Here is a 27238-nt window from a genome sequence, read left to right on the forward strand (position 1 = left end):
CCCCAAACCCCTGCAACACCAAAAAAACCAAAAAAGACACAAACAATGAATTTAACCAACTTGCACAAGGAATGAGGGTCCACAGTTCATGGGTAAACTACTACCCCTACAAAATGAAAGGTGTTTGGGCCTTAGGAAGTGCTGTCACATATACTTGCGCAATAATCACAAGTTATCCTTATATGATTGTATTAAAATAATTAAGCATTGATTTGGGCTTTCCGTTCTGTTTTGTTTCCAAAAACAGTCCTAAGACTTCCATATTCTGAATGCAAATATTTTTTTAGCTATTCCAATTTGAGTGCAGCACAGCTGCTTTTTAAAGGTCAGGTTCCATTTCAAAGCATCTCTACTCTTTAGCTCAAATGATCTTCACATATTTGAATGCTTTGCCAGCCCTTTTGACCAACAATGATCATTTTATTGTCAAAACAAGTATTTTTTAGCAAATGAAAAGCTTATTCCAACAGTACAAGACGTCTATATCCAGTGTGAAAGCAACATGGTGGTATAAATATATGCATACTTTGTATTACACATAATATATTATACACATTCCAGTTAACCATGGAACAATTAACAGGAGTAGATGACTACTAATCATGGGTACAAAGTATTTTTGTAAACAAGATTTTGAGAAACTTTAAGGAAAATCTGATTTCTGGAAAGATGACAATCTTCGGATTCCATTTTTGTTTTCAAAGAAGTCAATTTTTTTTTTTTTAAGGATGCTGTATATAAGAATGCACTTTGTATTAAAACAAAGATCAATACTTTACAGTTTAAGAAACTTTACATATGTACATAAATTACACATCAGGAATGGTTTTAAAGCTCAAAATGAGTTGTTGGAAAAGTCTATTTCCCTTCTATTAAAATCTTTAACTCTTTTACATTGTGATCATTCGCAACTGTCACAGCATGATCCAGTGCTCGGATACTTGCTAGAAGCTTTATGATCTGCTTTATGTGCTCCCTAAAAAAGAGGAAGAAGTCGTCAATACAGGAATGGAACAATCATGAACAAGTATTAATATTTCAACAGAAGACTACATTATGAATCCATATGGCAAATCAGTTTCAGATAACTTCACATTATCTTCTCCTCCATTGCTTAGTCTGATAAAATAAATTGGTTGTCAGCTTTGTACTGAAATCGCAAGATTTATTTTGGGAGTAGGAATTAATCACACAGTATGGTTTAATACTAGATGCAGTATAATACCAAGAAAGTCTTGGATTATTTACAGTGCTGCGCAATGAGTCACAGGTCTCTTGGTAACAGTGTTCAAGTGCCCCCCCCCCCTCGTCCCCCCCCCCGAAAAAATAAAAATCAAGGCAGCAAGTATGCTTTAACGCATGCTTTAAAAAGGTATGAAGTTTGCTACCAATGAACTGCATTACAATTCAGGTCACTCTAGGAAGCTTAGAGTGAACAAACTGCTAGGAGGGCTGCAGCTCTCAAGAACAATTTTGATGTCTTGCTAGGAAGATGGACATGAAATTTAGTCCCTCAAAAATACTAGAAGATCAAAGTTAATCTTAAAAATTAACTTAGTTGATCTGTGAAAAAGCATCCAACATTTAGAAAACTAGTACCAACTGACATAGGTAAAGGTATGCTGCCCTCTCAGCAGAAATTCATGCATTTTTGTTTCAAACAACTGTACTAGGTTTTATACAAAAAGATATGACATTCTTCAGTTATAAAATGTAGTATTTCTGCTGCAGACTTATTTTCTCTGCTTAACGGGGGCAATGGCAACAGATTTGTTAAATGCCAGGAAAAAGCAGGAGGACAGAAGATAGAAATTAAATTAGGACTACTATGAAAAAAAGGATTAACTGGATGTTTCTCTTGCAATATAAAGTTTGACCTAGTTATCATTTCAGCTGGTAAAGAAAGTTCTTTCAAATTTAGAAACATGCTACCAGAAGAGAGCAAGTTTCATCTTTACTGGATTCTCTCTCAACTCCTTCATTTCAATTCCAATATCGTGCTAGGCTAGGCATTTTGGATTTAGACAGGAAGGAGTAACAAGTCTATTTTGAATTATGGGGAAATTTAAATTGGTATGTGATGCTCCTATTATACTTCGGACACAAAGTTCTGAGGCATAACCTGAGAGCAGATAAAAAGTTGTCTGAACACAACCCAGTGTGGCATAAAGCTCGGTGTTCTCTGAAAACAAGATGATTCATATTGCACAGTCAAAAGTTACTCTAAAAACAGAGAAGTATCTTATAGCCAACATGATAATTGGGGGAAAAAAAGTGATACCAGGAAAAAAAAAAACAAAAACCAACCCCAAAACCACAAACCAAAACCCCACCACCACCACCACTCTTAACCAAGATTTTTCTGCTATGGTTTAAGGGAAACTTCTGTCTCTATGTTTCAGTGCTATGCATACGATCAGAAAGGGATAAGAATCTAATCTAATCCCCTGGAGAGCCTCAATAATTGAAGAGTAACTCAACAATGGCTCAAGCAAGTTCAACTATCAAGAGTGACTAATGCAGGTAGCCAGGGGGTTCATCTTTCCAAGTTTCAGGTTTGCTGGAACAACAGAGCTATTGACCTTGAAACCTTCCCTTCTCATGCAACAGGCCAAGAATAAACAATCTTCCAGTCTTGTTAGTCCTGCATATCAGTGCAACCAGTTGGTTTTTAAGTTTATCACTGCCTAAAACGATACACCCATAGCATTTCAGGTTACTTGGCCAGCAGTAACATTAATGCATCTAATCCGAACTTTTAGTTATGCTGGTTATCAGATACAAGTAAAATGACTCTTTGATCTAGGGGAAAACAGGTTCATCTAGTTGGTTGTGTAAGTAAAGTCAGAACTTTCGTACTGTATACAGAAGCACGGTTTGCAATTTAGAAGCCATTACGCAGGAATTGGCAACAGGCTCACAAGGTGGAACAGTCCAAAACCAGTAGCTATAAAATTTGCCAGAGTCAGTGACAGTAAGCAGTAGTGGAGAACATATGATGAACATTTAAAGATTTCTAGCAGTTGTTGTCTTCAGACACCTTACAAATCTCCCCATCTACCAGACCATAACATCTGAATTCAAAGAAGTTTCGAAAGACATGCAGCAGTATGGAGATATTTACCCACGTTTGCATGCATTAGCAAAATAACACAAAGCACGAGAACTTCAACTGCATTTACTCAAAATAAGTTACCTGGCATTTCTTTTCTCTACATCAGAACAACCAATGCTGTTTCTATAAATTGTATCAGCCAGATGAACAAGGTATCTACAGAAGTTTTCTAGTTGAGAAATAGTCTTGTCTCCTTTTAAATTAGCAAACCACTGTTTAGGAAAGCAAGCAATTACCTAGACATAACAGGAAACAGAAAGTTAAACACAACATAACAAAATTTTTAAAGCTATTTAACACGATTTGTGAAGTCTGCCAGGTAAGATTGCAGTGACAAGGCCCTACTGAGTGAAACAGTGAGAAACCTGCCAAAACAAAAAAAACCAAAAAAAACCAACAACAACAACAAAAAAATCCCAAATTCAAGCAGTAACCCACTGAAACCTACGCTATACCTAAACTATGTACAGGCATGAGCCAGAGAAGGTTCTTTCTTTAGTTTGTGTATTTTAAAAAAACAAAACAAACTGCAAGCCAAACTATTTTTTACTGACATTACAACTTTGAGATATCAAAGCCAAAATTTCATAGGTAACCTCAAGTTTTAACTACATTTTTCCTTCAGTTGAAATTTGTGAATTACAAGTGATTTTAAACATTATTTGAATCTACTTACACTTTGAGCTTTCTTAATGCTCTCCTCTCCATACTCAGAGTTTTGAAAAGCCATAAGAATGTATCTGTTTAGCAGACCATCTATTGACAGTTCCTGGAGAGTTTTGTTTGAAAGGATTCCATACCACTGGAGAAAGTTTCCTAATAACTGAAAATACAATACAGGGAAAATAAGTATTTAAAAAGGTACCGAAACTAGGAAGTTGATTAAACACTCCAGAGCCTCCTCAAATGCAACAGCACGGCCAAGGAAAGCAGTGAAAATACGCCTTCTGTTAGCTTCAAAACTATTCAGAATCCCTGAAGTACCTGCCTAGAGCGTTGCAAATTCTCATACAACCACTACCACCTCAACTTTTCTCATGTTTTGCACAAGAAATCAGAAAAAAAAGAATTAAAGTTTTAAGCCATCTTGTTCTCAAAATTTGATGTCAATGTCAAGCCAAGTGAGGCCTAGCATATGCCATACGGGGCAAATTCACAGCCCCCTTGTCAATGAACCCCCACCTATGCTGTCAGCATACCCGTATTTCCAAGGCATGGTGACACAAGAGACACAGAAAGCATCACAGGGGAGTGCCGGCTAAGCCATCTGCAGAGCTGTTATTCCCTGCTGGCGTATGGCCTGTGGAGAATCACTGACAGCCTCGTACAAAGGAACGCAGCCAGCAGTTTACTGTTGAGGCAGATCACTGGGAAACAGTAAATGAGCACTTGCCTCCCAGCTTCTATTTCTGCTCGTCTGTGATGCTATAACTGACTTGCTGGTGCAAGAGAGACGTATTTTTAATGCTTCCCTAAAATAAAACAGTGGTAACAGCACGCATACTTCTACACCGCCCAGGCTCCGACAGATATTGCCAGAAGCAGGCAATTTCACTAATAAAAGAGACACAAGCCCTAAATATGCAGTCTGTTTCACTTTTAACAATGTCATTTTAATAAATGAGCTCCGTGCATTTAAGAAGTTGGCTTTTATTTCAAAGTGAAACCATTCAGTGCCAAATACTTTGGGTAAATGAAGTGATTGCAAGCCTATTCAGAATACAGTCTCCCTCACTGCTGCAAAACAGAAAAGTCCAGGTAAGAGTTCTGTTTGCGTGACCATGGAGATCAGCAGTTCAATCAACATGGGTCCCATACTTTACTTTCCTGCTTAGTTGGAAGTTAATTTTCTTCACGGCCTTTTATTGGAAATAAACTACAACAGTCATAGCTTCTTACAGACTGTTGCAAACTCTGTATTGCATATTCCAGACACAGAGACTTTTTCTTTCACACTCTTTATCGTTTCAATTAAACTAAGACTACAAATGCTCTTAAACTTTACAAATAGCAGTGAGCTTTCCAAAAGGGGCCAAGTTATTTTCGTGAAGATTCTCACACTATGTATGTATATAAAAAAATACAAACCAAGCTCTCTCATTCCCACATAAGCGAAATAAAAGCAGCATATTTTATTCTGACAAGCACAATGACATTAAAAAAAATGGGTTGAGTCCGCTAAGTAAACCCACAATGTTCAAGTTAAAATGATGGTGCTTTCACTTGGTAATCTTTTGAAGAGGGCACAATACATTATCAAAGACTAAGAATCCTAATTTAGAGTTCTTTCAAATAAAGCAATTTCAATCTACCATTTTCCACAAATTTGAAGAGGATTTTATTGCTACACTGTCTAGACCAAAGATTTACTGGATGTATTTACTGACTTACCTTAACAGAGGACCAAAACTGACGTTGGAAAAACAAATATGGACCAGAGTTCTTGTTTTCTAAGATGCTGGAAAGTAAGAGATTTCTTTAATGAGCAACCAAGACCACCTCTGTCTGGAGTCTGCTGGCTTCCTCCTTCCCACACACAGTTCATTTCTATAAATATTCCCTTCCATCCTGCTTGTCTTTGCTAAATCCTCACAGCACGATAACGAAAGATCTCCTGTATCCAGCCAGTGAACCATACTGGGAAAAAGCCCTGTGAACTATGGACAGAAGACACCGACTTGCTAATAAAGGTCTAACACCATAGTTGAAAGCAAACTTACTTTTTTGGATATAAGGGCATGAATACATCATCATCTAGTGTTCTCCTCATTCTTAGCAACAATGCCTTTAAAAGCATCTGAAACAGATAAATTTTTTTTTTTAAAGTGTCCAAAGCACTGCTTAGTAGTTAACCACTCAGAAATTGATTTTTAAAGCAATGAAGAACATTTGTGACCCTAACAGTGAAAGACATACATACTTAAGCACACATATGAATAAAGTCTTAGAGAAGTCTATAATAATTAACAGAGCTGAAATTTGATGCTTTCAATAAAAACCTGAAGGCAATGGAATTACTTTATGGTTAAGCTCCACTGCACAATAAGCTTCTGCGAAGTCAGAGCTTTTGTCATTTTTAATCTTCTGCTAACTTCCCCACACATGTGCACTTTGGCCTATCTCCCATTATTCTAAAGGTGATGCATACATTGCATTCACTACGGCGCCTGAACTCATGACATCTGTTCTTGTATTCATAGAAGATAAATAAAACAACCAAATGCCAAGGCAATATATTCAAAAAGGTTACAAAGTTCTAAAAAAGAAAAGCCTGACTATTTGTAGCTGACCCTTAAAGCAAAACTGCAGACCAACAAGTCTTAGTACATTTGGTACCTCTTTTTCTCTCTAGCATCTATTTTGGGGAGCCTTTACTGAGTTCCTCCTCCTAATTTATTACTGTACTTGACTCTCCATAACTAGGCTGCAGAGCATCAACTAATTATAAAATTCTCTTTCTTGTTCCTCACTAAGCATCCTGTGTTCTCCAATACAGTGTCTTAAAAATGTATTCAAATTCCTTAACTTACGCAAGATATTTAAGAAAAACACAACTTACTTGTGTATTTTTGTTTTCTGCATTCACCACTGAAGGATATCCATCAACTAGTTTCTGTACAATTGCTACCATTCTAGACGTTTGTGTTGTAGAAAAGGGATCCCATATATTTTCAGAAATCACTGTAAGAGATGAAAGAATTACTCCACTTTGCAAATGCTCAAATATAGGTACTAAGACAGTCAGGCAATAATTTACAAAACAGAAAAATTTGAAAGCACAAACAAGCATCAGCTTCCACACACACCGCTTTTCCCCCATTTTTTAAGACTATACCTGTTAATTTAGGAAGAACAACTCTCTCTACAATGGTAGGCAATAGTGAAATATCAGCATCATCTTTCACTTGCTCCTGTTCTTCACAGCCATAAAACAGCAATGATTCAAACCACAACATAGTCTCAAAATCTCGACACTTGCCCTAATAAAAAAGGAATTGAGGTTAGATTCCTAAATGGAGATTTGAAGTCAACACATCAAAAAAAAAAGACCAGTCAGTCTCTTAATCTGGCACAAGGATGGGCAAATTACTTCATCTTCTTTGGCTCCCCTACTTCTGAAGCAGAGATACTACTTCCTTCAGAAACACAGGCAAGCCTGATTCCTGAGAAGTGAAGGAAATGTTCTGCCTCTTTGCCTCAACACTACTAATCATTCCATCACAGGTCAGATTAGTGTATATGGACAATCCAACCCAACCAAAACTTGGGAGAGGATGGGGAGCAAGGCCAATTTTCCATAAATCAACCAAATGAACCAATTCACTCTACAACCACACAATCACTAAATCTAGTGAAAGTGAAAATGGTGGAAGTAAGACTGCTTTTTTTGGCAGCTGTTGCCCTACAGATTTTAATTTCTAATTACACCTGAGCCAAATAAAAGCCCACAGATTAGGGTAAAAGTCAGAAATATAGTTCATTTGTGCTGCATTATAAAATTATGCTTTCTGGATTAAAAACCTCTTTTTATGAATGCCTTGTTAATTCTTCTAACTTAAAATGCTTAACAGAGAGTATCACAGAGAGTGAAAACTATTAGATTTGAGAATTCTGTACCATGTCTCCAACTAACCAGAGCTTTGTTTTGCCAGCCTGGGAACTCACACAGAAAAAGCATGGGGGAAGAGACAATGTACAAAAGCAGTTTTAAACATAATGAAGACACCTTTCATAGATTTTTCCTTGTTTATTCAAATTAAATACTCTGAATGCTCTCTGAAGACCACCTGTGCTTCCCTTCCTTTGCAATCAGAGCAGAGGTGACAGAAGATCCCCTGCTACAAATATTCTCTTAGTAGTTAAGAAAAAAAAAAACACTTGTGAAAAAAGGAGAAATTCAGTCATTTGTGAGATAGGCTGACACATCTGCAGACAGTGCTGTAGATGAGCTAAGTTTTGAAAGGGATGAAGACAATCTGCCTTATTAGCCTAGTTTCCTGAAAAAAAACCAACACAACCAAACCAAAACCAAACAAACATGCAATTGCGCTCACTCTGTGCCTTGGCCCATGCCCATTCCCTAGTGAAAGCCAACATGGCAGTAAAAAGTTCCTACCAGTACTGTGAAAATAAACACCTGACTGCAGCAGAAATACAAGAGCTTTCACTGGTAAGAAGAACAGAGTGGAAGTCAAAAGCTACCTGGACTGTTTGTCCTGATGGCTACTCACGTCAGCACACATGGGCAGGCTGAACAACGAACATGTGCCAGGGATACTGGGCTGCAACAATGCTGTCCGGCTTTTCCCATGTTCCCTATCTAATAACTGGGCAATGAGCACTATGAAGACGACTTGGAAATTGCCAACCAGAGTTCTACAGGGTATGAAGGTACAGGCGAGAGAAATAAAGATGTATAACGTAGAGACACACGTTGTAAGTCAACATAAAAACAGGCTTCCTAGTTCTACTTCTGATGAAACAACATCTCTAGAATCACAATTCCTCTTAAGTATTTCCAAACCTAAATGTATTATTTAAGAAGCTGTTTGACTTTTTGGTCTTCACCACTCACTGAGAAGGTATTGGCATATGCTGAATTGAACTCTGGCCTGCTGGGAACACAGAGGATAACAGTCCAGAAACTCCCCAGAAAAGCTTTACCCCAAGAGGGGCACCCATTTTAAACTTCATGCTTAGAACATGCATTTATGAGAACTACACATCAAAGGTGCAATTTACTTTGCTCTGCAGAAGTGTGAAAGAATCACTGTATAGAAGCTTACGTAGAAGTTGCTCGTAGGGGACCTTACCTCCAGAGGAGTCCAGATAAGCAGCTGAAGTCTGATTAAAGGGTTAAACAGCTTTGGTAAACAGAGACCAATATATGCATCCTTATAAGAAGCAAAGTACTTCGAGCGCCAAGCTTCAAACTGTGACTTAATACAATCAATTGAGTAAAAGCTTTCCAAAACATCTTCGAAAACTTTGCTGGATTCTTTCAATATACGATCTGGCAGGGAAGAAAAAGAGTAGTAAGTCCCTGTAAGACCTCTTTCAAGACGGACTTTGATGCTCACTGGCATAATCTAACTCCTACAAAAAACCCTCAAAAACCCATCACCTTTAAAAGTCCCATTACTTCTGCCTCAAATATACAAAGCAATAAAAACATGGGCACCTGAGTACTCTCTGATACAGTGTTTTATCATGGGTCTTGCTTTAAACATTTCATACAATGATTTTCAGCTACCAGACATTGGACTGGTGATGTGTTGGACTGTATCAGCGCAGATCTAACTTCAAAGCTGGCCTTGTTCTGCATGGGAGTTTGGAACAGCTGATCTCCAGGTCCCTTCCAGACCAAACTATTCTACAATTTTGCTCATCCAACTGCAAGAACAGAAGGGGATCTCAGATAAGCCAACTGCATCGGCACTTTAGACAGAGCAGGTCCTGGCAAGTATCATGCCAAACTGCTGAACATAACATGGCTGTTAGCACTGGGCAACCATTATGCCCCCTTAGCACCTTCCTTACTTTTTTTTTGTATTTACAGTAGCAGTATTCTATGCAGTCCAAAACTTTTTCTCTATATATTGTTTTCCCATCATCTTTTCTACTTCCCAGGGTTAGTTTCATTTTAATCAGTCATTTTTGCTGCAGCCACACTTTTAATTGTTCAGTTACAGTAGTGACCTGTACACAACCGACATAACTAGTACACACAGCAGGCAGACACAGGGCTGAGGGAACATGAGATTATGTCATATAAACACACTTTTCACACTGGGATCAAGAAGAGATGGTACAAATAAAGTTAGCAGGTCCAAAGTCCATCTCTGTTCCATATAGCTCACTGCTAATTCTAGACCAATACGAGAGCTACCAATGATTAAAAAAAGCTTTAGAAATACTATGCTTACTCAGAAACCAATAAAACTCCTACAAAAGGCTATTGTACACATAAAAATGCCAAGTTACAAAGAGCAATTCAGCCACACTGAATTTTTCATCTAGATCACTTAACCTAGCAAAGTTAATTATAGCACCTAGCAACCCTGAGCAGCTGCTTTGTTTATCAAAGAGGTCTCCCTGCATCTATGATTTTGGTAAATCAGCCAGCAACTAAAGGTGTGGAAACTGTTTGCACTTCTGAAGAATCCAACTGCTAGACAGTTCATCTAACATCCTTTTTAATCTGTTCATACTTTGGGTCTTCACAACCACCTACAGCAATGATTTCCACGTTTTTAGTACACTCCCTGTGGGAAGTGAGTTGTTTACTTTAAACCTATGCTATCACTTCATTTCACGTCCCCTAGCTCTCATACTGAGAAGTCAACATCATTCTCCTATCTTAAGAGTTCGAAACTATTTAATCCCTCCTCACATACAACTTAAGCAATTCTATATATACGACCCTTGCTGCTCCCCTTCCCCTCATTTCTTCTGATCTGATAAGTTCTCTTCAATCAGAGAGAATGATAATTGAACTCAGGTTCAAAATGAGAAGGTAACAGGATTACTACAGTGATGTTCTACTTTGTTTGCTACTGGTTTCAGAGTAACCACTGGAATCATTTGCCTATTAACTGCTGCTGTAAAAGATGACTGTTCCATCCAACTATGCATACTTCCCCAGGTTCTCAGGTTTCTTGCAGTTCTCCCAGTGCTTTAGAGCCATTAGCTGAACTTACAACCCCATTTATTGCATAATTGGGGTTATACATAATTGCATAACAATGGTTACTTTGGGCAAATCAAAACTGCAGATGAATTTCAAATCAAGCCAGTACCACAAGACCTTTCTGCAATGTTTGCATTCAACGTTGTTTTCTGTCATCTGCAAAGCTTCCCAGGCTATAACAAGAGTCTACAAAACTTTTGTCATTGATTTTCTAGATGCTTACGCAAAACTCCATAAATTACTTTCTACAAAGCAAAAAACTGTTTCTAAAGCACTGAGGTTTTCCAAATTTCACACGTAAACCAAAGAAATATTTGAAGAATGATAAACAAATTGGAAGGAAGACTTAGTATCCACTGAAAGTACAAAAACTTACTGCTTGCCAGCAAAAGAATGTCTGAATTAAATAAAAAGAATCTCACTAAGGATAGAGTATTTAGTAAGCTGCACAACAGGTTGGCGAAAGAGACAGTTTTGGTCACATTGATGATCCAGCAAGGAACAGTTCCTAAGCTTTCTCCAAAATATGGTGAAATATATGGACAGTGCTGCATTTGGATCAATTCTTTTTTCTGCCAAATTTTCTGTATTTTGTTACATAAAGCTTCAGTAGCTTTTCTAACCTCGCTCCATGTTGAAGTTTGTAATATCCGTTGAAGTTTCTTCATCATCACTGGAAAGGCCTTCAAGGTGATCTGCCATCTTCCCAGTTTGCTCTCTTGCTTGTCTACGACGAGCTCTGAAAAGGATCAGCCATATAAACCAGCTATTACTTTCCCCTCCTGCCATACAATGAACACACCCGCCTAAGCTTGTCTTAACTTTTAATGCAAGGAAATGTAGATTGAAAAAATCTTTTATTATGTCACCACCTCAAACATTCCACTATGTTGCTGCCTCAAACAACGGAAGGAAGATAAACCAGCAAAGACCATATAGATACAGAACAGGTTTACTGTGCTTTCTTTTAGTGATTTTAAATCAGCATCATGTAATGGTGCCTTGTTTTGTACATTTGCATGATAAGCTGGGATATATAAGAATATCCCTGCCCAGAATAACAGCTTAAGTGTTTTCTTCCCTTTGCAGGAAAGGAGCAAACATTGCTACTTACATTAGTACGTCACACAGGACAACTGTATTCTGCAAGCAGACAAACACTCCTAATGGACAAGAAATCTCAGTACTCTACCTTCTAGCCTCTCTTTCTGCAGTCCGACGTTTTACTTGTTCTTGATATATCACTCTGTCTCGTCCAAAAGATTCAAGATTTGGTGCCATCAGTGCTTTATCTGTAAAATTACATGGATGAAAATTAAAATGCTTATCTATGATTTTATAAATGTGTTGTAGGCAGTTTCATTAGAGCCTTTTACCTACTTTAAACTAAGTGTAACTTGAAAGTTGAAGTTTTCAAAAAGGTGCACCCAGAAGCCTGAATTCGCAAGTGTAGAGGTTAAAAGAGGAAGTAGTGGAGTTTGGAAGTATCTCCGCTTGAATGTCAAACAGTTTTCACCATACTTCACTCTCGTCCCTCTCACAACAGTTTTAATAGAGATTGCTTAAATTGAATGTTCCAAGTCAAAAAAGCGCTCCTTACATAAACACGTTCACCATATATATTTTCAAAAGAAAATTAACAAAAAGAAAGGCAGAGAAGAGTGACCGGAGCACGAATATAGTTCTAGTCACAGTCTTAGAACTAAGTTTTTATGCTTTAGATTTCCTAAAGGTTAAAACACATCAAAATCTACAGGAAAATAAATCATCTTCCTTCATCTTTTTAAGCTAAGATTCAATATAGATGTTCCTGATTATAGAAAACACCACAGCTAACCAGTGAAGCTGATCAGCAAACAGCAGGCACACCCAAGAGTATTTCCAGTTCATCCTTGTCAGGTAAATTTTTAAAGTGGATTGAATGTTAGCCAGTGCTCAAGTCCACCCGCTAAAATATAAACAAAATACATGAAAATAAAATATATCAAAATTTAAACAAAAGGCTACCCAAATTTCAGGAGTAAATTTACAAATTCTAACTAAATCTATTTACAAATCTATCATTAAAAATATTAATGATTATCTACATCAGTATTCCAATTCTATACCAGAACAACTAAGAGCCTTAACATACAGATGAAGCCATCATTTGTCCAATTTTTTAAAATGTTATTTGAAGCTGAGCTACTTGTCCTTATGCAAAAGTAAAGCAAAAGTTGGCAGATAAACTTAAATTCATTTCTAGTCCTTTAGTCTTCTGATGCTGTATGAAGAAAAGCAAATGTGTCTATGTCCGCAACACACATCAAATCAAAGGCTGGTATCAGTTCCTAGCTTCTGTGATAATTTGAGGGACAGAACTGAACTGTTTCTAGACATGGTGAAAGTCATTCTCAAGATTTGTGGATACTATGTAAGACCTGTCTTTAAAATCCAGCCTTGACAATTATTCCCACCCCCACCATTAAAATCCAGTCTAAAATAATCCATTCTAAGCTTCTTTTAGGAAATATGTTTCTAGTATATTAGGTTTCTAGTTTTCAGAACAGCATTTTCATGGTAAAACTGCAAGGCCTACATGTGATGCCTGGGGCTCCAAATAAAGTCCTAAAGGGAGCATCTATGCTAACCACTCCGTAAAGGGATGACCAGCTCTGATGCCCTAACGTTTTATCACTCTCAGTAAGTTCTACCTAATGGTATTAACAAAATTTCATCCTGGACACACTGTGACAGAATAGGAAATAGCTTTTATTGTAGGATTTCAGGTCAGCAGTAGGACAGACAAGAATGCTATTTTTAAAAATGGGAAGCTCTCCAAAGCAGAAAGACAACTACTATTAATATATTCTACCTGCCATTTAATGCACTGAATTGAATAAAATGTCCTCCAAGGAACATACTTCCATCCAAGTTAATTTTTATGCTTTTGTAAAGTTTTACATACTGAAGAGTAATCACCACAAGAAAACTCCTCAATGAGAATCCCCCATCCACATGCTCACAGTAAACAGGTATTTTAACTGGCTAATTTTAAGCTGTATTTCATATAAGTCACTTTGTATTAGTCTGATTTTTAGCAATGGCACCAGTCTCTTCCAGTTTTTTAGCTTTACCAATTAAGTGTCTGAAATTAAATACTTATGCTGTCTACAAAATAGAGCATTAGACAGAAGTCAACTCTAGCCTAGTGCTTCATGGCTTTGTACAGAGTTAACTGCAGATGTTACAGGAAACATATAGATTCAAGAAACTTTAAAAAAAGGAAAAAAAAAAAGGCCTGACATAAGAGGAAAATCAGGAGTTACATGCTACCACTACTACCACTGCCACCATGCATACATTCAGTGCTACGAAGAGAAAATATAGTTAAGAGCAACAGAAAGGAGAGATGAAGTCAGAGTTAGAGTGGCTGTGAGTTTAAAACAAAACAGATTAGAGAACTTTTATCTAAATTTGCTTCCACCCATCTCAAAAGTAAGGATAAACAGTCATACTTCAAGCATTTACATTTAAATTAAGCCAGACTAAGTAAACAAGGTTGTTTAATGAATAATAAAAACCTTCAAGATGGACTGACTTGAATGGCTTGAAAACTCCGAAGATTCATCTTTAATATCATCTTGTCGTCTTTGGACAAGGCGGGAAGCTCGCTGTTTGTACAGCTGGTGCATTGCGGACTCAAGTTCGTTAATCAGAGGCACCTGTAAAAATACAACACACTACGTAATATCAAATTCTTCAGGTGCTTAGTTTCTGGGGTACCATACTATTCCGAAGCATAATGCTGTCACTGTACTTCTAGCAGCACAAACTGTTTCCTTTTACCCATTTGTATCATTTGGACCAGTAAATACTTCAACGTGAAGAAAATGCATGCATTTAACAATGTTGACAGCTTTCAACTGCAGCGATGGCATTCTGAAAGTAACTTCTGTTGACTGAATGAGTCTACACAGTAAGACAACCATTTTAGAGAGTGTAAAATGTTATTTCGAGTACTCATTTTCTCTACCAAGCGTGTTACATGTTGCGTGACAGTGCTTACAATTCTCTATCTTTAAACAGAGTTGCCTCTCTGTCTTTAAACAAGAACGTAGTAGTATTCTACACTTTAATGAGAAAATAACCTGGCTGTATACAGTGAAAAAACCAAAGCATGAATCTAACCTCCTGAAGCCAGCAGGTATTGTTTTGCTATAACTCTTATTAGCATATACCGAAATATTATTACTGAAATACAATAAAACACTGCATAAGCATGTTATGCCAACAGGTAATTAAAATCTGTAAAATGTTACTCTAGCCTATCATTAAAATTAAAATTGTACAATTTGTGTGAGTTATGCATTGAGTATAACCTTTAAATGATACAGACTTAAGTCAGATCAGACTTGCCTTTTTTTTTTTTTTTTTTTTTTTTTTTTTTTTTTGAGTGGACTATATTTCAGCAGCAACTATAACAAAAATAGGTGATGTTCTAACAACTAGGAATTTCCTGACATTAATTAGCAGATTCACTGCTCGCTTTTGCAAAAATTAATTTCCTGGGACAAGTTGAAATTAGATTAATTATTATAAATATTCAAACACAAACCAGAACTTTTCACAATCTCTTAATTTGGAAAGGCAAGTCCTCTTGGTATGAACACTTAAGCCATATCCTCCTTACCTCCAAGACATGTGCCAGTCTTCCAGCCTTTTAGCTCAAATATTTCATTGCTGCCTACCATCCAGGATTAATTTTTTTTCAAAACAAAAGATAAAATCAGAAATTGTTTCCTGATGTAATTCAGAATGTGACTCAGCAGCTACGGAAGAACCTCCTCCAGTAAAATATAAGAGTATGCGATTATAGCTACAGGGCTATTTGAGCTGTCTGAGAATGACACACACATCAGAGGAGATATTAAAAGACCAGAAGTATTAGCTCTTTGTGGTATAAACTGGGCTACAGGGATTAAAATGAAAGCAACTCTACGGCAACTCAAAATTCATACAACTTCCTTTTGGGGAAAACAGAGTAGAGAGAAATAGGAAGAGGGAATATCCCAGCACTGGAAGTGTATATTCGGAATTTAAGACAGTTTCTAAAATAGAAATAATAATTAAAAACAATACTAGTTTTACTGCAGTTTACCATAGAAAATATAGCTTCTTCTCTTAAGCATGTAAAGGCAAATCTAAAATTGAAGTTAAACCAAAATTTTTGAAAGCATCCCTAGACGTTCTTTCTATAATTGCCTCAGGATTAAAAAAACCCAGCTATGTATTCAGATATATGAATCCACTCAAAATATTTCCCATTTAAAACACAAAAGAGACTTAGAAGCTGTTCTTCTATAATCAACAGCATGGCTGATGAGTGACTGACAAGTTCACTGACTACTATAAGAGTTACAGCCCTCATTCATTGTGTTTTGTTTAGCCATTACCTTAAATTCAGTGTCTTGGGGTTTTTTTTCCCCACCTTCACTGTAAACAGGGTAAGAGGAAAAGCGGAAAGCACTCTGAGCGTTTAGATGACAAGGATAATTTTAACCTACAGTTCCCCTCTCTGACACACACAGTGTGTTTTGGTAATTTGCTTTTGCAGGTAGAATAACAGTTCACCTAACTGTGCTGTCAAAGATAAGCTCAGAACAATTTAATCTTTCTGTATCCCTTGTACATTCCTACATTCAAAATGTAAAGACACCATTACCCCTTTCTAGTCTGCTCAGAAAGCATAATTTTGACAGTAATTACTTGTGAAGGAAGTCATGCAAGCCTCTTCTGCTCCATTGGTTTTATCATTTATGGGAGGGGAAAAAAAAAAATCATAGAGGATTTGACATTTCTATTGCTTGTTTCTAAAATTTGCATAATAGCTGCCTCATTATACTCTCCAGTGCACCTTACCAATAAGCAGAGTGTTTCTAGCATTCAGAATCTCTTCAAAACAGAATACAAACAAAATGATTTTGCTTGTTTGGGGGCCACGAAGGGTTGAGCACAGTCAATAGGTGCAGAAATATGATGGTAGGGGGAACTTATGATGGTTTTTGTTCTCCAAAACTAAGTCAATAGACACACAAGAAAACTCTAGGGGAATATACTCTTTCGGAGTGGACAAGTATACTGCAGACCCATTAGTGCTTTTTAGCAAACCACTTTCTCATTCAGATCAGTACCAATGTGAATTTGACTAATAACCATGACTAGTCCTAACAAAATAAGGGAGAAAGCAATAAAGTATCATATTTGAAGGGATGAGGGACCTAGCTTTATACATGTTTAGGATATGTGTTCATATATATATGCATATATATACATATATATACAAACAGTAGTTATTAGACATATGGATACACATTTTATATGCTTATGTATATTATAATCATAACAGCTACATACATTATACATCATAAACACACACACTTTAAATATGAAGTAGTCAAGGCCACAGGTCCTACGAAAAAGCTGAAGGTAATTTCTCTCTACACTAAAAAGATAAGGAGAATTTACTGCCTTGCTGCATTTCATTATTTCACTTAAATAAAAACTGATACTGATTTTATTACTTTATTTTGTCCCCTTCCACCACCATCTTTTTAGAAAACCTTGTGGTATCCTGTGCACTACTGGTTTTGAATTTGACAGCACTTTTGTCATGCTGAAAGCACTGAATTCCAAAACAGATTATCTGGCCAAAGAACTGAGGAATATATAGGACATCATAATAAATGAAATGGTCCTGTTAAACTGACCGCATCACCTCCTAATTTTGCAACTCTTTGTACATACAGGTACTGAAAACAAGGACTTTCGCAGAGTTTTGTTAAGAAGCATGAGATAATAAAAAACACATCTGAAAAGCTCAATGGACTGGCATGGCCGGTGGGGTTTGGGGAGGGTGGGAAGGGGGAGGAAGGTATCCAGGTATAGAATCCTTAAAAGACCAACTACAAGGAAAGCAAAGATATATTGTAAGAAAGCAACTTTAACAAGCCTGTTTGTTAAATTATCAGCAGCTAATTTGCTGTATAATGGCTGACATTGATTTATTTACTCGTATAGCTAAATAGGTCAATAACCTTCCTACAAACTGAACTGAAGTTGTTACACTATTACTTAACAGTAAGTTAGTTTTCCTGGCTTATACAAGATCTGGGAGACTAAAAGGCTTGGTTTATATGCAGAATGGTGCATCCTAAACCAATTTGTTTAAAGAAAATGTTTGAACAAGACAGCATGGGCTATCAAAGAGAATCTCCAGACATGGCTTGTAGTTATCACAAAAGACATTTAACACGAGGTCATTAGAAAGCAAATGCTGAGTAGAGATACAGGTATTTAACTTGTCTGTTGAAATACAAATTCATCTCAGAGAAAGAATATCAAGTTATCTTTAAGTAGGAATCTAGGCATCTGGTCAAGTTGCAAAGGGAAGCACCTTTACTACCCCTCAACAGCTAATGCCAATACAGCCTCAGGAATACCGTTTCTTCATTGAACAATATCTACTGTAACTAATCAATTAGTGGGGTGAATTAACTGGTCCACACTTCCTAGGTCTGTTCATGACATAGCTATTCTTCAACTTACAGGCTTGAAGATGTGACTCTTCCAATACCACTAATGCTGGACAATTAATGTCTAACCAGTTAGCAACCAAAATGCTTTTATATTCCTCTCCCACACCTAACAAGCTAGATAAGCAGTAGCTTCGACTACTCAAGTAATTCTGACAGCTATGTATTAAGAAGATACTATACTATTGTATTCAAGTCAGAAGACAATGAAGAAATACCCTATGTACTGCTAACTGAACTTCACAGCTCCTGTGTATGTGTGTAATATATATATAAAAACATATATATATTCAGGAGCTCCTGTTATATTTACAACAAAGTAAGTAATTAAAGCATAACGAATAACATAAGAAGGAAAGATTAAATTTTCAAGTTAGACATACACAAAAATACCACACTACACGAAGAAGTATATTTTTAAGTTTGGGTGTCTTCAGATAGCTACACTAGTTTTAAACCTTTTCTCCTTCAGACACTAGAGCAATACCAAGTATGTGAAACCGCCTGGCAGGAGGAAGTTTATAATAACACACAAAATACAAGTCTTTGTTACTGTGTTCACAAAGCATTCCAGAAACTAGCAATGTTGTAATTCAGCCCTTATTTTCGTTAACCTGATATCCAACACAAGTGAAAAGCAGCATCTGAGTAAAGCTGAAATGCCAGAATATCTACCAAAACCCTAAAGATATAAAATCTAGAAGTGGTTTTAGGCAATCTATTCAGTGATCTCTTACACTGTGAGAGAAAGGTTTCTCATAAGCAACTTAGCATGATGAAAAGTTATCTTTTCAACCCTCGAATAACCAAACCTTTAGAAGAATATGTTCTCAGGGGACTTTTTTCAAAAACAGAGGGAGATGTGGTGTCTGGCATGTATTAAGAGTCCCTATTTTTTTTTTTTTTTTTTTTTTTTTTTTTAAAAAAAGATTAATGTTTTTGCATCCTTACCTTTTCACTGAAACACTCAAGCAAGTCTTGGACATACCCTCGCATTTCTTGCAAAAACTTATACTGTTCACCAATACCCCCAGAAGACCCTTCTAATCTTTCAATTGCCTTGGTAGAGTCCTCTCGGCTTTGCTGATGTTTCTCATATTGCTGCCGATTAGCTTTGTGCAATTCTTTCATAGAGTCCAACCTGAAGGGCAACGGATAAATAGCAAATTTACATCCAAAAGTCTATATTTCAGACCATTGAGATATTAAACAGACAGTGCAAGTACCAAGTCTACATATGGGAAATACTGCAAAGACAAATTCTCTTTCATTTGTCACCTTGTCCCTTCTCTACATAAACAGCAAGGCTAATGGTTTAAATTGATTTGCTGGGCTACGCTGAGTGCATTGCACTGCCCATTCCCACAGATTTTTACAGGGGTTGATAGCACTTAGAATAGTGCAAGGCTGGCCCTAAAGTAAAAATGGGACGAAAGGTTTTATGGGGGGGTGGGGGTAGAACCATAGCTTATACAAAGCAGTCTTATTCCTCTACTAACTTGATTCACTGTCAAAGGCTGTAACACTGTAAGGGGCATACAAACCAATTCTGAAGACATGTAAAGTGCAAGTTGTTCATTACAAATGATTTCTCACTGCAATTGGGTTGTTCATTCAGTAGGACCTTTTGCGTACCTGACAAGCAGATTACAGTGTTTAAACCAAAAAAAAGCCCTGCCTACACTAAAATTTAAATTCTTTATCTACTGAAGGGGAAAAATCTGATTCACAGTTTAAAAGAATGTAACTTGACAAGCTAAACACCTCACTGGCCTTTCAATTCTTGACTATAAGACTGTGCAGTGTCCAGAAGATGCAACTCAGACCTGTCTTCAACAAGATCAATGGCCTCATACTTAAAGCTTCACTTCCAGAGAAGCAATCCAAGGAGATTTTCGAACAAAGTGTCAATGTCATCTTCACTTTGAGCCTTTTTTGTTTGCCTTTTTTTTTTTTTTTTTTTTTTTAAATGGATGTGCCAGTCAGTACTTTTCCAGCGATGAAACTCTGTGTTTGCTCACCGAGACTAAAAGACGCCTGAGGAACAGAAAGCTAGGGAACAGGTCTTTAAGTCTAAAAAGATGGTCTGTCCTACCTGTCTTTAAGCTGTTTCTTTACCAAATCAATAGTAACAGGAGTCATCTCATTACTGGGAGTTTTGAAAGGAACTGTATTATCTGTTTTTTGAGACTTGGTTTCCGATGATCCATACGCAGCGTAAGTGTATGGAATGCCATATGATGAACCATAAGACAGTGTCTGGTAAGTGTTCTGGTAGTAGAGATTATTCACTTCAGCAGGCTGACTTGGTTGAACCTAATGGAAGAGGAAATGCAATTGTACTATATTAAACTCTAACGAAAGGAGAAACTTTCTTTCACATCTCAAATGTTATAAAGTGAAATATGTAGGCGGGTACATTTACAAAATGTAATTACCAAGTGGATTTAAGTGTAGAACTTCCAACACTTAAGGTGGAAGAAACAAATTCTCTCAGAAGCACCTTATTAAATGGACAAACTCTTAGTATCATTGTAATTCCAAATATTTATACTTATGAACAAGTTGTTAAATGACAATTTCAACCAGTCTATAACTCCTACAATAGGCAAGTGTTTGGGGCTATACTAAATTTTGCTAAGACTATTTAATAGAATGACATAGGTTCTTAGAGTCAGTGTGGTTGATTGTGATTTTGCTGAAAAGTTTTTTTAAAAGAACCCACAACAGCTATATTCTTCAACTGAGTGGCTACTCCACTGTGAATGCATAGACAACATATGGTACAACCTGCCACAAATTCCAACTCTGTGCTCCAACACAAGATACAGAAACAACAAAGCAGAACACAGTTTACATAGACTCTACAAACCAAATGATAAACAAGAACAGAGGTTTCTTCAAAATGGCATTATTCTAGCTCTGGTTTAGGCTGCAAATAAATGCTGGTTAACAGCACCACAAACACTCAGAATCTGGAACAGAGAGACTAATGAAACGGATACCACTGGACACTTAAGATCTGACCTCTCATTTCTTTTTAAGGAATACCACAAGTTACACAACACACTGAACTTCTTAGATGAAACAGCCTTCTGTAAACTACTCAAGTTTGTAATGGATTTAGCCAATATATGCAGAAACAAACGAAAAAGAGTTCACAACTAAATACATGCCTGAGGTATGTTGATTCCTTTCCGTATCTGTTCTTGCTCCCATCTACTGAGCTCTTCATCTTGCTCCCCCGCCACCAGTGCTTCATCATCGCTTCCCTCAATACCTTAATACAAGTAAAACAGACAGGTAACAAAAAGGAGAAAATAATGTATTCATAGTAAGGGCCATGAGTTCAAAAACCTGAGAGACCACGCTCTGGAGGGGAACATCTCAGTACATCCTCCTTTCCTCTACACGAGGAATTAAGGACGCTACTCCGTGAATTATTATCACAGAGGTTCCACTTAAAAAATCCAACGGGTAGATTTGCAATTAACTGCTGGTAAAATCCTCTAATATTAAAATCCTATATATCTTACTAATTCTCCTTTTCCAAACGGTTATTTCACCCACTTGTCAGCAAGAAGAATGCTATACCAAAGAATGAATGTTCTTCTTTTCACAACTATATACTTCCTAAAAAACAAACTACAGGAACAACACTAATTGGTCCTTAGTGTAAGTTCCTCCCAGATTCAGTAGAGTTGCGTGCTTCTAAGCACAGGAACGTAGTTTGTGCTCAAAATTTTATACGCAGATTCCATTATGCAGTACATTTCCTTAGAAATGGAATACAACTCCAGATTAATGACTGTTTGAAAAACGTGGTTTAAAAATGTTGAATGAAAGCACTTGCGGTGAAAACAGTGTGAATGTTTATCAGCTGTCCTAAAAAGGTTTTACCTATTTCCTCAGCAATCTTTTGCCTTTGGGATTTCTCCTTCACTGCAAAAACTATCCTCCTCTTCTCATCATCATCTTCATCATCACTGGCATCATTCTCATCTTCTCGAACAAGGCGGCTTTTACCTGGTTCACTGTCAACGGGAGTAAAGTCTCCAAGTTCACGAGCCATTTGACGCTTTTTCCTAGCGGCATGAATAAAAGCAGCATCTGGAATTTCTCCTAGAGATAGAGGTTTGCACCGTTAAAAAAACCACTGCAACAGAACAAGTATTACAACTTCACATTACTTACTTCTGCCACCCTACCAAACCATCTTTGCAAACAGAAAAAAAAAAATGAGAGGGAAAAAAAAAAATCCATACTCACAGGAACATTTGCAAGCAAATTAGCTGCACATGCAAACTTTCTGACCAGTAACCCTCAAAGCTGGGATCTTTCCCAAAAAGCCTGGCTCTCCTTCCAGCAGCTCATGTGCCATAAAAGCAGGAGCCTGATATTCCTATGGGAAATATCCCAAAAGAAGAGGAAGCCCTTTACAGGAGCTGACTATTGCAAAGGGAGGAAGAAAAAGATATTCTTGACTATGTCACTTCCTGTCCTGATATTGTTCCCAACTCTTCTTATTTTGGGGAAACAAAAAACATCATTCATTTCAACAGATGATGACAGCTCAGACCTTAAGAGGACACCAAAGCAGACAAAGCTAATGTGAGAAGTCTGTACAATCGAGGGGAAACAAGAAAAGCAGACCTAATTTAAAAAAAAAAAATCTAAAATCCCTAGCAAAAAATTAATGCAACTTAGGTAAGTCACATAAAGAATGGTCCCCCAAAAATCAATTTTTTGAAACATGAAAAATTTTTACCACTACTTTGATTAGGCATGCACAGAAGGTTAAATTTCAGATTTTCTTTATACTTGACATGAGATACTCTATTCAAGCCAGCAACACCTTTAGAGATACAATAATGTACATATTGCACCACTTTGCAATTACCCCTAAAAGGAAAAATGATTTGGAAGTCAACTAGGAAATTCTTTTTTCCTTGAAATATGGCCAAGCCTGTGGACCCAGGACATCCATCTTCTATTTGGGGAGCAGGCTATCACCAGTTAGCTAACAATTAGTAAACGAGTTTCAAAAATACTTTCTCAGACTCATTTCTTTGGCCTCAGGGCCTGACTAGAACCTCATTAGACAAAACATTAGGAGAACATTACAGGTATCTTGCAGACCTGTTACTGAAACACTCAAACTAAAACCAGAATTTTAACTGAAAGCAATTAAAATGCGTCTTAAGTGACCTACTCCAAATCTAGATTTTCTTACAGTTTGTAATCACCTTGAGAGACAAATTCCTGCTTTTGACAACAAGATAAAGCATTCTGTAGTAAAACATCTTCTCTCTCATAAGGCTTGTAAAATTGAACAGCTTTGGAAAACAGCAGTTTCATGAACTCTCAAGATGCTGGATAAATTGCTGGAAAAAAATTCCTAATCTCTCAAATACATTAGTCTGTTGTAAAAGCTGGCTAAAGCATTTGTTTACATATCAGACATATTCCAGTAACCAACCTGGGCGGAGAACATTCAGTGATGACAGAGCACTTGAAAAAGCCCCACCAGCTTTTGGTTTCTCTTCTTCCTTCTCACTTTCAACTTCCATTTCTTCTTCACCATGCTCACTGTTTGCAGTCCCATCTTCTTGACCTATATCCTTAATCTGTCCTGTCTTTTCTAGTGGTGGTTCGACTGGTAAGACAATGAAGCCCATGTTTTACTCTTTTTATAAAGAACACACTGAAGTATTTTTTTAAGGTCTAACAACCAAAAGTAAAAATCAAATGAAAATGTTAAATGATAATCTTACTGTTTGAGATCTAGTAAAAAACGCCTTCTTAATTGTGATTAAGTCACTGACATCCTCTCAGAATAAAATTTGACAAAGCAGACAACCCAACAACCACTAAACATCCTACATATTGCCAAGTATTAAAAAAGTGAGGGAACTCAATAATTAAGATCATATGTGGAACCTTCACACAGCCTCTTATGTGTGTAATTAGAAAGCATTGCCTGTGTTACACCAAATCTTTCCACAAGAACAGACTCATTTCAGAAGAACCCTTTCATTTTCCTCTTGGGCTGGGTGCAGCATTACCCTACATTAGGTGCGTAACATACAGATACAGCAGCAGGTACAAATGTTATGTAAAAAAAAAAAAAAAAAAGGCATGTTAAATCCAGATATCCAATCCAAGCTGCACATATCTGAGATTTTAGACTTCAGCATGTTTAGAGAATCCAGACTACTGACTAAGTAGCAGCCATGAGGTCTTTGCACTATAACCAAACCAACTACAGAGACTCCAAAACAGACAAACAGAAAATAAGCACACCCTAGCCACGTGCAAAATGCAATTTTTTAAGGATCGTTGTGACAGAAGCAAAGGCTTCCACAGATCACCCTTAACATTAGCACAGAAATGATATTTCTGGCTTTGCTCATGCCCCATATCACTGCACAGGCACCTGAAAAGATTCTAATAAGAAAGAATTTGTGGTGTTTTTAAAGGCAGACGTATTCTTTTTAAAATCTTTTTTAAAAAGACTAATTGAATTAACTTTAAAAAGGGCAATTTTCTGCATGGGATCATTTTCAACTCTTTCATGCTTCAACTATACCATTGCAATCTTTAGATCATAAGCTTCCCAGCTTTTGCTCACAGCGTTGTAGGTTATTACACTAACTGGAAAACGAATCATTACGCTTTATCAATGAGCTTCCCAAAAGCCAATAGCAGAAGTACAATGAAATTAAAACCCCAGGCTCTATTCCAAGCTCTGGAGGACCATACATTGTTAAAAGATCCTTCTGCTCCAACACTTTCATCTTGTCATCTTAATCATCAAGTCTACTCTAAGATCTAAGTTCTGAAACAGGCAGCTGTTGAATAATTTATTTAACAACAAAAACGACCACTCTGCTAACCCCAAAATCTTCTCTAAAAGGAAGATGTATTACAAGGACACATCCTGTCAGACAGGCACCAGACGCAGTTCTGAACTAATTTAATTCCTTCCTAATTCAATAAGAAGAAACTCATCTGACATAAACAGAGCAGAAATATAGAAACTATTGAGGTCTACCAACAATCATATACACAGATGAGAAGTTTTATCCTTCTACATTCATTTCCACATGGGAGAGAATCAAAAACTCTCTACTAGATTCATAACAACATTTATAAGGTTCAAATGGACACACTTAATGCATGCTTTACTTCAGTTCTAAATGCTAAATCCTCTAAAAAGACTAACAATTCATCTTGAAAACAAGTCATTTGTATTTACAAAACTTAATCTTTTCCATTGCAAAAGTTACTGTTTGGTTTTGCAGTTACCATCTGTTGGAGAATTGACCTCTGTTCTAACTTTTGATTTTTCAAGATCTTCTTTGTATTCTTTCTTCAACTGCTTTACAATCTTTTTGCTGTAACTTGATTTCTTCACTTTAAAAACTTCTTCAGTTTCTTTAAAAAAGAAGTTGCAAAACGTTACATTAGACATTAATATGTAAGTATACTTATTAACATATTAAATCTCTTAATTTTCTACCTAGAAATTAATAAATGCCACTAACAACATAATTTAGTGTGACTTTACATTTGCACTGTTGCAACAAAACCAGTCCCATATCCTTTCATGTGTACTCATGTCTACCTCTTCTTTTTGCGGTCACTCTCAAGCATATTCATCCCACTTAGAGCAGGGTCACAGAAAAGCATGGCAGAAGTTCCACACATGTGGTCTGCTTTTATCTGACCATAGTAATCTTTTTTTAAACAAACAAACAAAAACCAATCGATCCTTCACTGCGACCACAAATTTGGAAGAAAACAACATGAAGCCCCAACATTTTGGGTCAACAGTCTTTTCACAGTCACACAACTAATGAGTAAGGGAATGGCTGGTTTTGGTTGTGCTACCAGTTCAAATGCCTGCAGCGCTACAACCTACCAAAAGGTATGCATTAAGTTAAAGAACTAAATAGCACAGAAAAAAAAAAAAAAAAAAAAAAAATCAAAGTTCGATGTAGGAAATCCAAAAGTGGGTTAAGTCTATAGTGTAATTCCAAGTTTCCAGTATTTCTTGTCAAGATTTCAAATCACTAGCCTTAGAATCCAAGTTCCAGTGATTACAAGAGAATTCCTTCTAAGAAAATTCAAAATGCATACTAACTCTCCTGCTGACAAAAGATATCACAGAAATAAGCTCCTCATTTTATTCACCCTGAACTTCTAGGATGCAACGAACTCCAGAGTTTGAGGAGTGTTCTTTTACTTTTTTTTTTGGATCATTTTTAATACATAATAACTATTATCCATAATCAGATTATCTGAGCATGAATGGACCAATTCATGAGTGCAGTACCTGCTGGAATACAGCATAATTATCAGCTGAAGCACTACACAAACACAACTATGCTATTTTTCCAAAAGCTGAGGTCCAGAAACTGCTCAACCATCAACTCAAAACACCAGTGGCTTCACACGGAGTTTGCTCATACAACAGGCAGTCCGACGTGACTTGTGAGCACCAGCCACATCACCTGAAAACAAACTCGACACAAAGCCGGAGGGAAGATGCCCCCCCAACCAGCACTGCTGGTTCTGGCGGGAGGCAGGGGGGGGCTCACAAGCGCTGGGCCTGGTACCTGCTACCACACAACCCCGGGTCTGGCTGATGCCTGCGCCCTGCCCACCAAAGCATCCAGCTGTGGCGAGCACAACGCGGGTGCAACAGTTGGGCACCGGCAATCCAGCAGCGGAGGCAACGTACCCGGCTACACCGGAGTTAAACCCGCGGGACATCACCCCGCTCCTCCCCGGTGCTGGGAGCACGCTGGCCCCGCAGAAGCCGGGTCGGGCCCGGGAAGGGAGCGGGGGCCGGGG

General features: G+C 37.2%; 1 protein-coding gene across 1 annotated transcript; it reads right to left on the reverse strand.

Annotated features, from left to right (window-relative positions):
* PAXBP1 (PAX3 and PAX7 binding protein 1) lies at positions 1-27157 on the reverse strand. The gene is made up of 18 exons (XM_009640897.2): positions 27001-27157; positions 25688-25816; positions 23859-24035; positions 22280-22501; positions 21556-21659; positions 20475-20695; positions 19331-19520; positions 14386-14509; positions 11998-12097; positions 11429-11544; positions 8929-9128; positions 6951-7095; positions 6675-6796; positions 5836-5912; positions 5507-5573; positions 3792-3938; positions 3197-3351; positions 1-976 (listed from the first exon to the last, which is right to left on the reverse strand). The coding sequence occupies exons 1-18, from the start codon at positions 27155-27157 to the stop codon at positions 859-861; spliced, it is 2571 nt and encodes an 856-aa protein (XP_009639192.1). The 3' UTR covers positions 1-858.
* Between the last annotated feature and the right edge of the window lie 81 nt (positions 27158-27238).

This window comes from Egretta garzetta, unplaced genomic scaffold, assembly GCF_000687185.1.
Source record: "Egretta garzetta isolate BGI_Z169 unplaced genomic scaffold, ASM68718v1 scaffold45, whole genome shotgun sequence".
In the NCBI taxonomy this organism is placed as follows: Eukaryota; Metazoa; Chordata; class Aves; order Pelecaniformes; family Ardeidae; genus Egretta; species Egretta garzetta.

Coding starts and splice junctions, on each gene's coding strand:
- PAXBP1 (XM_009640897.2), bottom strand. CDS start 27,157: ATGTCCCGCGGGTTTAACTCCGGTGTAGCCGGGTACGTTGCCTCCGCT. Junction 14,510..19,330: donor TTGAGTGTTTCAGTGAAAAG/GTAAGGATGCAA, acceptor GTATTTTTACAG/GTGCCTCTGATTAACGAACT. Junction 3,352..3,791: donor GCATTAAGAAAGCTCAAAGT/GTAAGTAGATTC, acceptor TGTTATGTCTAG/GTAATTGCTTGCTTTCCTAA.